Source organism: Strongylocentrotus purpuratus, unplaced genomic scaffold, assembly GCF_000002235.5.
Source record: "Strongylocentrotus purpuratus isolate Spur 01 unplaced genomic scaffold, Spur_5.0 spur5_scaffold_1, whole genome shotgun sequence".
Classification (NCBI taxonomy): domain Eukaryota; kingdom Metazoa; phylum Echinodermata; class Echinoidea; order Camarodonta; family Strongylocentrotidae; genus Strongylocentrotus; species Strongylocentrotus purpuratus.
Window position 1 is genome coordinate 13,602,899 of NW_022145594.1, and position 16,500 is coordinate 13,619,398.

Sequence of the window (16,500 nt, forward strand, 5' to 3'; positions counted from 1 at the left end):
CAAATTGCAATATTATTATGAAAAGAATATTCCTTTAGGCAAAATGAGTAATAAGCGAAATAAACCCAGGAATCCTTGGATAACTAAAGGTTTATTGAAATCAATACAAACACGCAATCGCCTCTACAAATTACATTTACACAATCCAACTGACACTAACCTAAACACATATAAAATTTATCGAAACAAATTAACAAAACTTATCCGTACATCCCGTAGATTGCATTTTTCTAATAAAATAAAAAAGGCCAGTTCAAACACAACTGCAACTTGGAAAATTATCAAAGAGGTAATGGGAAAAAAAACGAATCCCCCACCCACGGATAATATCACATTAAATGGCACTAAAATACATGATCCTAGTCTTCATGCAAATTCATTTAATTCATTTTTTACGAATATCGGCCCAGAACTCGCCAGCAAAATTAATAGAACTCACGCACACTTTAAAGACTATCTTTCCAATCAAAACCAAGAGTCCCTCTTTTTAAATCCGACAAATCCTAGCGAAATTATTAACATTACCCAATCTCTTAACAACTCAAAATCGCACGGTTTTGATAAAATAAGTATGTCTCTCCTAAAAGAAATAATGTATCCACTTGCAAAGCCTTTAACTCACATATTTAATCACTCGTTATCGCAAGGTGTTTTCCCTGATTTATTAAAACTAGCTAAAGTCAACCCCATTCTCAAAAAAGATGATCCTCACGAAATTAGTAACTATCGTCCAATTTCCCTACTCCCAAGTATATCTAAAGTCTTAGAAAAGATCGTTCATAATAGGCTACACAAATTTATCACTAAACACAAAATACTCAATTCAAATCAATATGGCTTCAGAAAAAATTACTCAACTGACTTAGCATTAATTCAAATTTATGACAAAATTACAAGTGCCATAGCTAACAAAGAGCATGTTATAGGTATATTCTGTGACTTGAGTAAAGCATTTGATACGCTCAATCACGCTATTCTACTCTCCAAACTCAGTCATTACGGAATTCGGGGTCAGCCACTCTTATGGTTTAAAGATTATTTAACAAACAGAAGACAATATGTTACATTTAATAGTTATGATTCTGATCCTCTTTTAATTCAATGCGGTGTTCCTCAAGGCTCCATCTTAGGTCCACTGTTATTTCTTCTTTATGTAAATGATATTATCAATACATCCCCCCTTCTTTCTTTTATCTTATTTGCCGATGATACAAATATCTTTTATTCCCATAAAGACCTTAATTCGTTAAACAATACTTTGAATTATGAAATTAACAAAGTATCAGATTGGTTTAAATCCAATAAACTTTCACTTAATACAAAAAAGACTCATTTCATGTATTTTAAACATCATTCTCATAATACAGAAACACCTATATATATTAAAATCGATGGTATGCTACTAGAGAAGAAAACTAATTCCAAGTTTTTGGGTGTTCTTATAGATGAAACCTTGACTTGGAATGATCATTTACACCAAGTTACAATGTGCATTTCCAAAAGTATTGGAATAATCTCCAAGTTAAAGTTTCTTCTACCCCATGCAACCTTATTCCTACTATATAATTCGCTAGTTCTCCCGTATATAACATATTGTAATAGTGTATGGGCAAATTGTGGTTCGACAAAAATCAATTCTATTTTCAAACTGCAAAAGAAAGCCATACGTATTTGTACAGGTTCGCATTTCTTAGCTCACACTGATCCTTTATTCTATAAACTTAAAACACTAAAAATTTTCGATCTGAACACTACTCAAGTAGCAGTTATTATGTTTAAGTACATTAATAATCTGCTTCCACCATCCTTTGATAACATGTTTAGGTTTAATAATTCCGTTCATTCATACTCTACTCGCATATCTGGAAACTTCCATCTTACAAACCCCAAATTATCAATAACACACAAATCTGTTAGACATTCTGGCCCGGACATTTGGAATGATTTACCCGACAACATAAAGTCTTGTTCAACCATCTACTCCTTAAAAGCTACACTTAAACGACAAATAATACAATCATACGCTCCCCCTCTCTAAATTAGTATAACAAAACCGTGACTTATTTATTCTTTATCATGCAACTGCTCACTGCACCTGCACTTGCACCGCACCCTCTTGGTCACTCAGTTTTTCGAAGAGAGTTATGTCGCCAATTCTTTTTACGAGGCCGCCATCCATCTCCAGCCTAACCGCTCACGATGGCGGTCTCCTGCGTTCCAAATTACCTCTCTAATTTATTGAAAATATTTCATATTTCTTATGTTATTGTATGCTTCGTACATGTTTATCGAATGATATAATTGAACATGATTTTTCATTTAATTACTTTTGTAAACATTGTATTCATTGTATTTGTTATTGTTCGAAATTTTGTACTTTGAATATGAATTTGTATATTTTTGAACGCAGAAATAAAATCAATCAAACAAACAAACAAACATTTCAAATTAAAATTAAATTTTTAAAGTGATATTTATGCGTCATCAATTAGATTAGTGGCAAACAAACAACGCCAAACTACGCTATAACACACCCACAACATACTGTATGAATACTGTTTTGGAGTATATGAGTTTAAAGGGAAATGCTGTACGTGGTTAATTTGTAATTCGATTTTTTTTTCTAACATAATAAAATGTACACGTTTATTTGATATTAAATATAATAAGAATGCATAATAATTAAGCAATTTTATGTCTCAATTATGATAACTTCATCATTCAGTGAAAATACATTTGAAGATACAGGATAGTTACAGTAACAATAGGACGACATTATTTCTTTTTATTTGTCACAACAGATATGATGAAATATTTACAATCTTAGTAAACATTATTAAATTCTACTTCAGTTTCTGCATTGTATGTAGCTGTATTAACAATGATAAGTTAACAAATAGGCCTATATATATATATATATATATATATATATATAGTCACTGGTCATCGGGGTGACCCAGTTGTCGCTCTCCAGTGACCACAATATTGCTCAAAACTAAACTTAAAACTGTAAAGTATAAGTATTCATACATTTACGATAATTTGAATAACAATGACACCGTGGGCATTATGTGCTGCGCGACAACAGTACTAAGATATTCAAAACACGAACACGTAAATACATAAATACACAGAAGGGGAAGAACAAGGAGCGAAGGAATAAGAAACATGAGAGGACAACGGAGACAATGATGACGAAGAAAGAAAAATAGGAATAATAATGACAAGAGGAGGAAGATAACAAAGAATAAGAAAACAAATACGATAACAAAGAAAAAGAATGGGAAGAGGAAGAAGAGGTAGCAAAAGTAGTTGAATATGATGAATAAGTAGAACATGAAGAGTAAGAGGTAGATGAAGAAGGGGAGGCAGAAAAAAAAAATCAATAGTAAAGATAATGGCAGATCACTGTATAACATGAAAATGCGATATCTTCTTGTACTAAAGCATCCGGTGAATGACCTTAGGCAGATTTATACACAAACATTTAATATTTCATGAGCACCATTCATTTATCTCATGTATCAAGAATATTACAATTTCAGAAACGATCACGTGTATGTAAATGGAATCAAAAGATTGTTATCTTTTTTTTACAATTCATTCCTGTACACACTAAGAAAAAATGGTGCAAGTATGCACCTTTCGGGATGCAAACCGATGCAACACTAGCAGCACCTTTAAGGGTTCAATCCTGCACCCTTTGAGAGGGTGTCAGATTGAACCTTTTAGGGGAAATAGTACCCTTTATGGTTCATTCCTGCACCTTTAGGGGTACAAACCGATGCAACACTAGCAGCACCTTTAAGGGTTCAATCCTGCACCCTTTGAGAGGTTGTCAGATTGCACCTTTTAGGAGACATGTTAGTACCCTTAATGATTCTATACTGCTCCATTAGGGGTGCAAACCGATGCAATAACAGCACCTTTAGGGGTTCAATCCTGCACCCTTTAAAAGGTGCAATCCTGCACCCATACTCGAGGAGTACTCGTGACATTTGCTCGTACACAAATACATATTAAACATGCATGTTGTTTCTTGGTTAGTAATCATATATTCAATATATCTATTGCTAAAACGTGAATGTAATTGTAACATGATCAGACAAAATAATCTACTGGTTAATGATTGCCGAAGGAAAATACAAATCACAAAAATTGATGTGCATTGTCATAATTTGATTAACACATCATGATAAATGTATTTTTTTGTGAACACGTGTAAAGTAATCATGAATATGCATGCAATATGCAACATTTTATTTTGCACCTTTTTTTGGTCGATAGGGTTCATTTTTGTGGGAAGGGTGCAAAATCTTATATTGCACCCTTTTTTGAACCCCTTTTCCTTCAATAGCGTTCTTTTTCATGTAAAGGATGCAAACTCTTATTTTGTAAAGAAAGCAACTGTACGAACATGAATTGCAATTGCTCGACATTTATTTCCGCTTCAAGGCGTTAACATTTAAAATAGGCAATATCTGCCTGTAATACCAATACACATACATGATGCAAATTGCTATGTACGAACATGAAAACTCAGGAACATAATTCTGCGAAACTCAAAACCAAAATACATGTAATATAATCCTATCTGCAATATCAAACTGTGAGAATTAATTTTTCAGAATAATCCTGAGGATCTCTGGTCACGTGATCACCAGAAAGGATAGTAGCTCCTCCCGGTAGCCCCCCCCCCCCCCCCAATTCATGGGGCTCTGAACGTGATCCACCAGCAGGATAGTAACTCCCGCTGATATCCCCCTCTTATTGGGGTTCCTGTCCCCCTCATCACTCCTAAACGCGGACGCGCATCCCGGCCTGCTTGGCCAAAGATATTGGCAGGCCCGCGTGTTCAAATTAAATTATATACAATTCAAACCTCTATACCGTAACTGACTTAAACTACCATCCTTGTTCTCTGAATGAATATGTATTCTCTAACCTTGAAAACATCTACAAAAACATACATATAACGATAATTACATGTATACTCGTGATCGATCTCTCCAATCACCCCAACCTCCCAACCATAAAACAACACGTCACAATGACCTGTAACTTGACACACAGGATTAAAATCTCCGTGCGGCCCAGCCTCCCAACCGTAAGACATGTGATAATGGCCTGTAATTAAACACAGGATTAAGTTCTCCATGCAGCCCAACCTCCCATCCGTAAATCATGTGAAAATGACCTGTAGATAAATACAGGATTTAACTGTCCATGCAGCCCAACCTCCTATCCGTAAATCATGTGAAAAAGTCCTGTAGATAACTACAAGATTTAACTGTCCGTGCAGCCCAACCTCCCAACCTAAAAACGATGTGTGACAATGACCTGTGAACAGGATTAACTCCCCGTGCAGCCCAACCTCCCAACCTTAACAGGGTGTCACTAATAAAATGTAATAGACTCAGTTTAAGACTTCAAGACCACCAGAACCTTACTCAAAGTGTTTACACTAACATAGTGCTAAATACACATACATCCTACCCTGGGCACTTCCTGCCCGGCCCTCCAACTAACTGCATGATCAAAGCTAAACAATACACAATATGCAGCATAACCTCCACGCCCAGTATCTCCATATCTGAACTTTGCCACCTTGTAATGTTAATACTATTCCTGTGCCAAAGTACCTGCCCCAAACCTTTCTCCTAACCACCTAACCTTAAGGCAGGCTATAGCCAGTGCAGGCAACATAACCACTGTGACCTCTGCCCTGATATATATCACTCCAACATAACACCAGCTTAAATCCTTTGTGGTTCTTGACTCGGGACTAAGGCTTGAACTATGTACCAAGTTATGGAGAAGGTTATGACTATTTCCTATTTTCAGACATGCCCAATTAAATCCACCTTAATGTACAAGAATTTGCAACTACCTCGCTCCCCAATCTTTGGCCTTGGAGCAGAATGTGTGCATAGATCATGTCCCCTTAACAACCATAATACATCATTGTCTTTAACTGTTTCAAACATGTCTGAGTAACAACCCCCCACTAACTATTCCTCATTCGTTGTTACACAACCTCGTAACGTGTGAACCCTAAATAGTCACTTGGGAATGGGTGGGGGGGAAACAATCGACTGCCTTGAACGGAAAATGAAGCGAGAATGGCTATTCAAAGCGCGCTCATTTGCACGCATAACTTTGCCAAATTATTTCCGCACTAGAAAATGTTCACATGCACACCACATGAGTCGGATCTTTACTCGCATGTTTTGATACTTCTGGCCCCAAAGTTTGTTGACCTGATTCGAACTCTTGCTTCTCTCAAAAATGTGCTGATCAGTTTATGCTGATCACATTATTTTGTGAAGAAAGCAACTGTACGAACATGAATTGCAATTGCTCGACATTTATTTCCGCTTCAAGGCGTTAACATTTAAAATAGGCAATATCTGCCTGTAATACCAATACACATACATGATGCAAATTGCTATGTACGAACATGAAAACTCAGGAACATAATTCTGCGAAACTCAAAACCAAAATACATGTAATATAATCCTATCTGCAATATCAAACTGTGAGAATTAATTTTTCAGAATAATCCTGAGGATCTCTGGTCACGTGATCACCAGAAAGGATAGTAGCTCCTCCCGGTAGCCCCCCCCCCCCCCCAATTCATGGGGCTCTGAACGTGATCCACCAGCAGGATAGTAACTCCCGCTGATATCCCCCTCTTATTGGGGTTCCTGTCCCCCTCATCACTCCTAAACGCGGACGCGCATCCCGGCCTGCTTGGCCAAAGATATTGGCAGTCCCGCGTGTTCAAATTAAATTATATAAAATTCAAACCTCCACCCAATACCTTTTTTTTTTTTTTTTTTTTTTGTGATTAATTAATTAATTTATTATTATTATTTTTTTTTAAACTAGATTCAGCTTCTATACAGATCTCTTGAGATCTCCTACTTTCTCCCCCGGTTGCTGTAGGTATTCATCCTGACCTATTTAACCATACACCTATGATGTCATCATATGAACTATGCTCATTGCCGTTCACTTCTACACTTGTGTCATGCATTAAAGTTGGGTAACTATACATTTCATGTTGAGGTGTTAATGCATTTGCATTCTAAACTGTTTGGAGCTACTCCTGCTGCGCGAGGAAAGATAGGGGCAAAACCGGCTATTGTGATCGGACTTAAAGATCCGTCGAGCTAGCTACATTTCGTAGTCGGGAAAATTCCCCTATGGCCCACTGGTTCCTGAAACATTTAGTGCGACCAAGTCTTACTGACTCCAGTCCTTGCCAGCAGACTCAGGCTCCCTTATCACTAGACAATTATAATGTAATGCCATGTGACTTCAGATTTTCCAGATTCAGAATCAAAACATTTCCACCTCATAATATAAACAAAGCCAAAATACATTTACATTGACGAATCATACATCACCCTTTTACATGCGCACTGTGTCACAGTATTTGTGTCACAGTATATATCTTTTATAGATTACTTATTGAAACAAGCATGACTTGACAGTACAGAGTTATATATTCAATGTATCAGAATCTTCCACGACTGAATTACTTTTCAGTGTGTAATAGTATTTCTCATGCCTCCCGTTACCTGGATATCATCTTATATTTTCAAACCCAACCTCATGGAATAACCCAAATATAACTCAATTCAACTAATTGACTTTTGTCGCTCACTTTAGGTTTTCATAGAATACTATTGACATTAGGCTGAATCTGTTCAGAGAAGGCCAGTGTCCTTGGCTGCAGATTCGAATTTATCGATGAGCATGTCCGAGCCCACATCTGAGAGATGAATTCCATCCCTATGGAACAGACTGTGCTCTTTGGTATCTATATTGTGCACTATCATTGATGTGTTCACCATCTGGGAGATTCTCCTCTTTGCGAATTTGTTAAGTGACTTCCGCACACCATCCATTGCCTCTTGTGATGTTGGGCCTGGTCTGCTACCGTAGTAAAACAATCTTGGAAGAATACCAGACCAGGCTATGTGGGTTCCTGGCATTCTTGCTCGTAGAGTTTGAATTGCTGTATCGATTGCGATTCTGCAACGGCATGCATCTCTCTGACCCAAGTCGTTTGTTCCCAGGTGAACGATCGCCAGTGCAGGTGGTGCGTTGTAATTCAACCTATTTGTGACCATTCGGGGGAGGTCCTGGAGAGTAGCACCTCCTTGACCATGCCACTGTACTGCACCCTTCTCTGCTCCCAAGTGCAGGCGGTTCTGTGCAGTGGCTCGCTCTTTGGCCCTTCTTACGATACTGTCCCCCACTATCCAGACTCGGTTGCGTACTCGTCCTGAAATAAAATAGTTAAACTCCCGAAAGTAACATGTTCATATATTTGGGAAGAACAAAATATAAAATTTTCTTGTGAGCTTTATTTTCATAATTGTAATAACTCCCTAGTACTTAGTATGGAGTAAATGTAACTTATCTTATATAGCGCAAATAAACTTCACTGCGCCACCTACCCATCTTCCTAATTTGTTCTGGTGGCACACCATTCAAGGCAGCTGTGGTAGCTGCCCCAATTCAGAAAGAGTGAGTCCCATACCGACTAACATTCGCCCCAATTTGCTGAATGTTCTTTTTCAGGACTGCACTGAACTGGTACCTTGTAAGGGGGGAGCCATTCTCATGACAGAATAGTAGACCCTCTACCTGTGGCCTTGCTTGTAAATATGATTTCATGGCCTGTACTGGGCATACCCCCTCTACCCGGTTTGCGTTAATCCTCAAAGTGGTAGATTTCCCATATTGGTCTGTCTTAGAAAATCGGATTTGTAACAGTAAAGTTTCAGGAATGCCTCGGCCTAATTGTACATTTGTGATATTCAACGCCTTCCTTGTATCATCACCCTTCCCTCGGATGGTGAACTCCCCTATTCTCAGGAAACCAAAGAATGCTAGTAAGTACGCTGCCTTGAACATGATTGCTTCGTATCGTGAAAAACATACATATGCTAGGTTTGGCAACAGTTGTCGCATTAGCTCCCATGTGATGGGTCTTCTAGTATCTACACAACATTTGTCTCTTCTACTACCTTCTTGCATTTTCCTAATCAAAAAATGTTTTGTGGGATCAGCCCAACCATGCATGTTATGTAAATACGCTAGGGCTGCAACATGCACTGTGATTGTCGTGGGTGCTTTCCCACTGATAGAAAGTTGGGCAATAAATGCCATGACCTGTTTTACTGATGCCGGCCAAGAAGGATTCAACTGGTGATTCAACCGAAATTCCTGAAAAGAATCCACTGCCCTCTGATACACGCGCTGAGATCCTTCCCCTAGAGATTGTCCCAGCAGCCTCTGTGTTTCTTTTGCTAGGTCTGTAATATTCCAGGCGGTATTGGTGAGGCCCTTTCTTCAGCCAACGGCGCCAGCTTGCGAAATCGGTACATCTGGAATCGGGAAAGGGAGTCCGCAATACCATTATCATATGTGTGTACATGAACTGCCTTAAACAAGATATTTTGCCTCAGACACACCAAGACGAACGATCTCACCAAAGCCATGATTTTTGTACACGATGATGTCTGTTTGTTTATTGCATACATCACTGACATGTTGTCTGTGTACACGACAACTTTCTTGTTCTTTAGCTCATCTCCCCATATTGACACTGCAAGTACAATAGGTACCATCTCTTTCCATGCTATGGAAGTACCAGTGATTATTTCCCGTGAAGACCATTTCCCATTGAACCATTTGCCTCCGAAGTAGCCGCCAAAGCCTATTTCTCCACTTGCATCTGTGTAGAGGCTCATTTCTCTACTATTTACCCACCTTTCCTGTGTAATTACTGTTACGCCATTATAATACTCTATGAACTCCAGCCATGCTCTCAAGTCTAGCTGAGCACCCTCCGAAATGGACAGTGGCTTAGAACTAGTCTTCTCTCCCTTTATTAGGTCTATCAACCGGCGTAAGAATGCCCTTCCTGGTCGCACAGCCCGACTAATAAAGTTCAGTGACCCAATGACTGATTGGATCTCCTTAACTGTTACATATTTGTGTGACAACATCTTCTTAATCTTGCGCCTAACCTCAGTAAGCTTATCATGTGGAACTCGAACCTGCATTAACACAGAGTCAAGTTCTAACCCGAGAAATGTCAATCTTTTGGTAGGCCCCTCGGATATCTCTGCCGCTAAAGGAACCCCTAACTCCTCACAGATTCCTTTGAGAACTTGTACCATCTCGAGGCATGACACGCCCCTGTGCTCTATTGAACTAACACACAATAAGTCATCAACATAGTGTATAATCCCGTTTGAGCCACTTCGCTCCCGAACACAATATTCTATGAATGTGGAAAAGGTCTCGAAATACGCTGGAGCACATCTGACCCCCATGGGCAAGCATTTGTCGAGATAATATTTCCCCTCAAATTTGACCCCTAACACCTCAAAATCTTTCGGGTGCATAGGCAACAATCGAAAGGCGGACTTAATATCCTCCTTAGCCAAGTCAGCTCCCATTCCAGCCTCGGCGACCATCTCAACCGCTGTATCAAATCTAGTATATTCCACTTTACAATGCTCATCTGCAATAAAATCATTCACAGAGTATCCAGGCGGGTATGATAAATGATTGATTAATCGATAATCCCCCGGGGATTTCTTTGGCACCAGGCCAATTGGGTTAGTTCTCAAATTTTTTAGTGGCCTGGACTCAAAGGGACCTATGTATCGCCCTAGCTTAATCTCCTTCCGTATCTTCTCTTGTGTAATGTCCTTGTTATTTTCTGCTGATTTTAGGTTGGGTAAGTCTACTGGCATGCGAGGGCCAGTATAATTCAAACAAAATCCTTCTGTGAAACCACTTTCCAAAAACCTGGCTGCTCGCTCATTTGGGTAGCTTTTTAACAATTGTTGTAGGCTCTTTATTTTAATGGGTGACTTCCCCAAGGATATAACCTGTCCTGTAATCTGTACATCTCTACTGTTACTGTGTATTTCACCTTCAAGCCTGTCCTGATTTCTATTTTTTGTGTGTTCTATCTGTCTCCTAGGAATTGCCTTTTCCTTACTGAGCTTTGGGTTTGGGGGCTTTTGAGTTGGATTGATTGTTTGGGCAGAAAACCTTGCCGTGGCCACTTGCTCCACACAGGGAACACTTGTGCCCGTACCTACAATCTTTCCGGCTACAAGCCCCTGACCTGAAGTTGAATTCGTTACAGATTCCACTGCGAAAATTGGGTGACCTGGGGGGCACAAGCCTACCCTTGCCCTGTGTTTGGCTAGTGCTAGGGTTATATGTTCGCTTCCATATTCCCTCCTGTTGGACCATGGGGCCGATCGCCCGAGTGGACGGTCTTGGCCACGAACTCCCCGAGGAGGTCCCCCTCCCACTACATGAAGGAGCCACAATTCTCCATCTATACCTGCCCAAGATCCACCTTTCTTGTGGTAGCGGTGACGAAATTCGATATCATAATCTCTCCACCCATACTCATAATAGCGCGAAGCAGCAGATCGAATAAGGTGGCAGTATTTCAGTAAGTCTTGTGCGCAATTCAAATTTGCTTCCAAAACAATGCTAGCATACACAAGAAATGCATTAGTCCACAACTCTATGGTTGCAATCTTATTCTTGGATGTCGCGCTGACAGGTTTCAATACCAATCTCCCTTCTTCCTGAGTCATTGCCAAATTCGTCCTTTGTTCGTCTCTAGCTTCCCACTGTGTGTGTGCTGTCACCTCTTGGGCATGCACTAACACATTAAAATCCACATACTCGCCTTTCCATATTTTCTCCCTAATGTTATTGGGAATGGCCGAGCCTAGTCTATCTCCAACTGGCCGTAGTGGGGATTGGGGCGGGGAGTCATTTACTGCGAACCCGGACCTATGCTCGGTATGTGGTACCGATGAATTACCGATACCTGTGTAGCTAGGTCTGCTGTTATTATCATACTGACTTCCGAATGGCCTAGATCTATATTGAATGCCTCTTGAGACATGCCCTTGATTCCCCGACTCCAAGTCAACATGGGGCACGATTGTAGGGAACGAAGTTAAAAGTGGGTTCGCCCCTGTTATGTGACTATTGTCTGCCCCTCTGTGTGGCCTGGGGCTTGTCGTACCGACCCCAGCACTAATTGCTGTGCAATTAGCCATAGATCTAACTTCGGTTGAAGTAGCATTAGTACTAGTGGGTAGATCAAGATCTAGATCTATCCGTACCTCACCTGTTGACTGTAACTGCAACTGTGATCCCGGCTGTGATGGTTGGGTATTCAGGGCTGCTGCTGGTGGTGGTGGGGTGCTCGAAATTGCTGGTGGGATGCCTGCTGCCGGTAATGCCGGGATCGCTTCAGGTAGGCCTACTCCGCTGTCTACTGTTAGCGGCCGAGACTGCACTGCCCATGCCCTCTCTGTGCTGCTTGCCTGACGACGGCGCCTCGCCCGTCCGTTGATGCTTGTGGCTGAGCAACTGCTGGCCGGAGTTTGCGCTGAATTGTTAGTTTTCTTGCTAATTGAGCTGGCCCTAGTGCCCTTCCGACTCTTTTCAGCTGTTCTCTGTCTTTTCTGCTGGGCATTAGCACCGCCATTGGCGCACTCATTGGTCTTTCTCTTTCCCATTTCGCTATTTTTTTTATTTTTTTTATTTTTTATTTTTTGCAGCTCTAAAACAATCGACTGCCTTGAACGGAAAAACAATCGACTGCCTTGAACGGAAAATGAAGCGAGAATGGCTATTCAAAGCGCGCTCATTTGCACGCATAACTTTGCCAAATTATTTCCGCACTAGAAAATGTTCACATGCACACCACATGAGTCGGATCTTTACGCGCATGTTTTGATACTTCTGACCCCAAAGTTTGTTGACCTGATTCGAACTCTTGCTTCTCCCAAAAATGTGCTGATCATTTTATGCTGATCACATTATTTTGCACCCTTTTTGCACCCCTTTTTCTAAGAGTGTATAATATTCCGTCATGGAAATAAATATATACATTGATTAATATAATAAAGGTATGGTCAAGGCAGAATAGGGTATAAACATAACTGGAGGAGATAACAAAAAAATTTCATTACCCATTAATTCGTCATGATGGTATACAAATACACTCTATTTAAACTCTTCACGTTAACTTCCTGTATAAATATCAAACACCTAAAACATTAAAAGATTCAACTTGGAAGAGATTTGTATTATTATTTTATTATGACCTGTTAAAGATAATACAGAATTGATAATATCATGATAATTTTAATTAATATGAGCTAATTGAGCTATAGTATAGTGGCCTAAAATCAAGTCAAAGACGCAGTTTTATTCAGTATATACTGTGTTTAGAAGAGTCAGATGGTTAGTATGGGGGGGGGGATGTCTTCAGCAATAATGAAAAAGCATAAATGATAAAACTGTGAATTAATTTTGGAGATAATTGAAAGATAAGGTTGGATTGATTTGATTTGATTTTTTTTCTATTTCTCTTGATGATCTTTTCCAATTCTTAAAAACTAGTTTAAATATATTTATGAAAATGAAAGAAATCATATAATCAATAATACATCAACGTACAAAACAGAACACCGTAATATTAACAAAGAAGGCCGCATAAGCTAATATTGAAGGCGTCTCAGTCTTGTATACATTATATCCTTTATACATTGTACATAAGCGGGTTCATCACAAGTAGTTTATTAGAGGGCCGAATGAAAATCTGTTATAACGACAATTTGTTTATTATCGTAATAGCTAGTTCCTGAACCACTCCAAGGCCGGCCCCAGAGTTCGAGGTTGGAGTAAATTTTACAATCACATTCATATTCATTGAGGCACATGCATATAATTTAGTTTGTAATAATTTACTTTGCAATGTCGAAGTTTGTTACAGTTTTTAATACAGAAGTTCAAGTATGACATGAGATATTATAAATGGGGGAGTGATCTCATGTACATGTAACAATAATGGATACAGTATTGAATAAAACATCGATAAGAGAGGCTGACTGATTATTATGTCCATGGTTTATCAATCAAAGGATAGAAACCAGCATCCAAAATAACATCCTGCAAAATCAGCTCCAGAAGAGATGTTTTTGTGTTTCAATATATCAATGTTAAAATCGCCCATAATATATTAACTCAACATCTTTCAACTTGTCAATGAATGATTTAGGACAAATTCAATGAAACAAATAAATAGACGATGATTAATTCAAATTTTCGTTCCCGACCATTTGTTTTAGTCGACATGTATGAATCTATACCCATTGATAAAACGAAGATTGATGGTTAAGTCTTATCCACGTTTCTGATATTTCAAACTGGTCAGGAAGCTCTTAATTTTATCACAATTTTGTGGCAAATTTCTAGCATTAAAATGTATAACACTAAACTTATTTTTTGTTAGGCTTGGGGTTATTTATCTAAATTGAATGTCCAAATGGTGTTCTGCGTTGGGTATATATTTGGGTGTGTCCTGAGAGTTTACTTCACAGCAGTTAAAGTTCAAGTGATCGAGGATATTATGTTCGGGTAAGATGGTGTGCGACAAAAATTGGCAGTTAATTCATTGTCAGTGAGTTCCCTGAAAGGTAAGAGGTTGAAAATGTGAGGAACACTTGATTTAGCATTAATGGTAGAGTCAGGATTTAAACGTTTAGGTCGGAATCTTACAGCGATTAAAGTTGTAAAGACATCGGTAAAACAAAAGCTATTACAAAGCTATAATATAAAACTAGAAATTTAATTCGTCATGGGGACGAATTAGGTGGTCTGTCTTCAATTCTTATGATTATGCTCATCTTCAATTCAATTACCCAATAAATTGGTGTTAATGTAAAATGATGTATTAAGATATGGATTGATGAATAAAGTACTGATAAACTGATAGATTGAACTGATGTGAAATGAACTGAATTGATGAGCTAAACGGATAAACTGATGAGCTGAACTGATGAACGAAATATTGAGAAAATATCATGATAATGCATGATGATCATGATCAAATTTAATGCAAAAAATATCAAAAAAGGTAGGCCTAATGAATATGACACAAAGTATTGAGAAATAAACTACTTGATCATGATCATGATTGTCATGATGACGATAATGATAACCATGATGATGATGATGATGATGATGATCATGAGCGTGATCCTGACATCTGATTGAAAAACATGAGGGGATATTTAGATAGCATATAGGCTCAGCTACAAAAATCAACAAAAACCAAGAGGAAAAAACGGCGATATTGCTCGCAAAAGACAGGAATGTAGAATCCAGATTTGAGAAAAAGTCATCTCCCATAGGGATTACACGCAAAAAGTAATGGATCAAGTGATAATATGGTAATAATAAAGTAAATATGGTTGTTTATTACATTATTTGCGATTCTACGTGTTTTAATGTTCAAAGGAACGGTACAGTGAAAGGTCAAAAAAGACAAAAAAAGTGAGGAAAAAAAAATTGTTGGAGACACCCGGACTCGAACCAGGGACCTCGAGGTCGAAAGTCAAGTGCGTTACCGATATACCAAAACATTTCCCATAGCGATTACACGTAAAGGGAAATTAGAATTCTCAAATCCCACCTTGCAAGTGAAATATGAGCATGATCCCGGCATCTGATCGAGAAATAAATGGCACACTAGTGATAGCTTATTGTCTCAGCTACAACATACTCAAAGCTCAGCGTAAACAAAGATAAAACGACGGAGATATTGCTCGCGAAAGACGAGAATGTAGAATCCAGTTTTGAGAAAAAGTCATGTCCCATAGAGAATACACGCAAAATGTGAAAAATTGACATGCCTCTTTTAATCGCAAAAATACGCCATGATGCCTTTGTCAAAATGAAATATCGTGTTGACTGCATTTGTAGAGAATTGTCTCAGCTAAAACATATCAAAATTTGAAAGAAAATTAATTAATATTTACAGAGATACAATCAATTTTCCAAAAATCTGCTGACGTCATAATATGCTATGTATTAAAAGAGCTCGCGCGCACTGACATTTATCTTGAATTTACGCTCATCTTGTTGATAATGGTCATAAAGAGATAACATGGAATCAAATTCCTTGAACAAATATGAGAAATATCATGAAAGAAAAAAAAATGGCGATTCTATGTTTTTTAATGGTGTTACGCGCGAAAACGCGCGCGCATGCTCGTACGCGCGATTTTTTATAAAATGCTTAAAATGACCTGAAACGTATGCAAAATAAATTTGAGACGATTTTGAGCATTTAAAAATTTTGCGCGCGCATTGACGAACGGACGTACGCGCACGCGCGCGTTTTTTTACATGAAATTGACCGGACTGATATTGACCTTGATCATGATAAATATGAATGAGAAATTACTTTGGGTTAGGAAGATATGATCATAAGTTAATTTTCACAAAATGGCGCCTAGATGACGTCATCAGTCAAGGTCAAGGTTGAAAACCTTACTGTGTTTTCTCCATATGCCTATACATATGTGTGCCAAATTTCAAGTTATTTGATTTAGCTTTTTTCAAGTTATCTTGCTAACA

General features: G+C 38.6%; 1 protein-coding gene across 1 annotated transcript; it reads right to left on the minus strand.

Moving 5' to 3' along the window:
* Positions 1 to 7,958: 7,958 nt before the first annotated feature.
* On the minus strand, positions 7,959 to 12,658 carry LOC115920932 (G-protein coupled receptor moody-like). The gene is made up of 2 exons (XM_030977720.1): positions 12,197 to 12,658; positions 7,959 to 9,404 (listed from the first exon to the last, which is right to left on the minus strand). Exons 1-2 carry the CDS (start codon positions 12,588 to 12,590, stop codon positions 9,370 to 9,372), a joined length of 429 nt encoding a protein of 142 aa, XP_030833580.1. The 5' UTR covers positions 12,591 to 12,658; the 3' UTR covers positions 7,959 to 9,369.
* Positions 12,659 to 16,500: the final 3,842 nt, after the last annotated feature.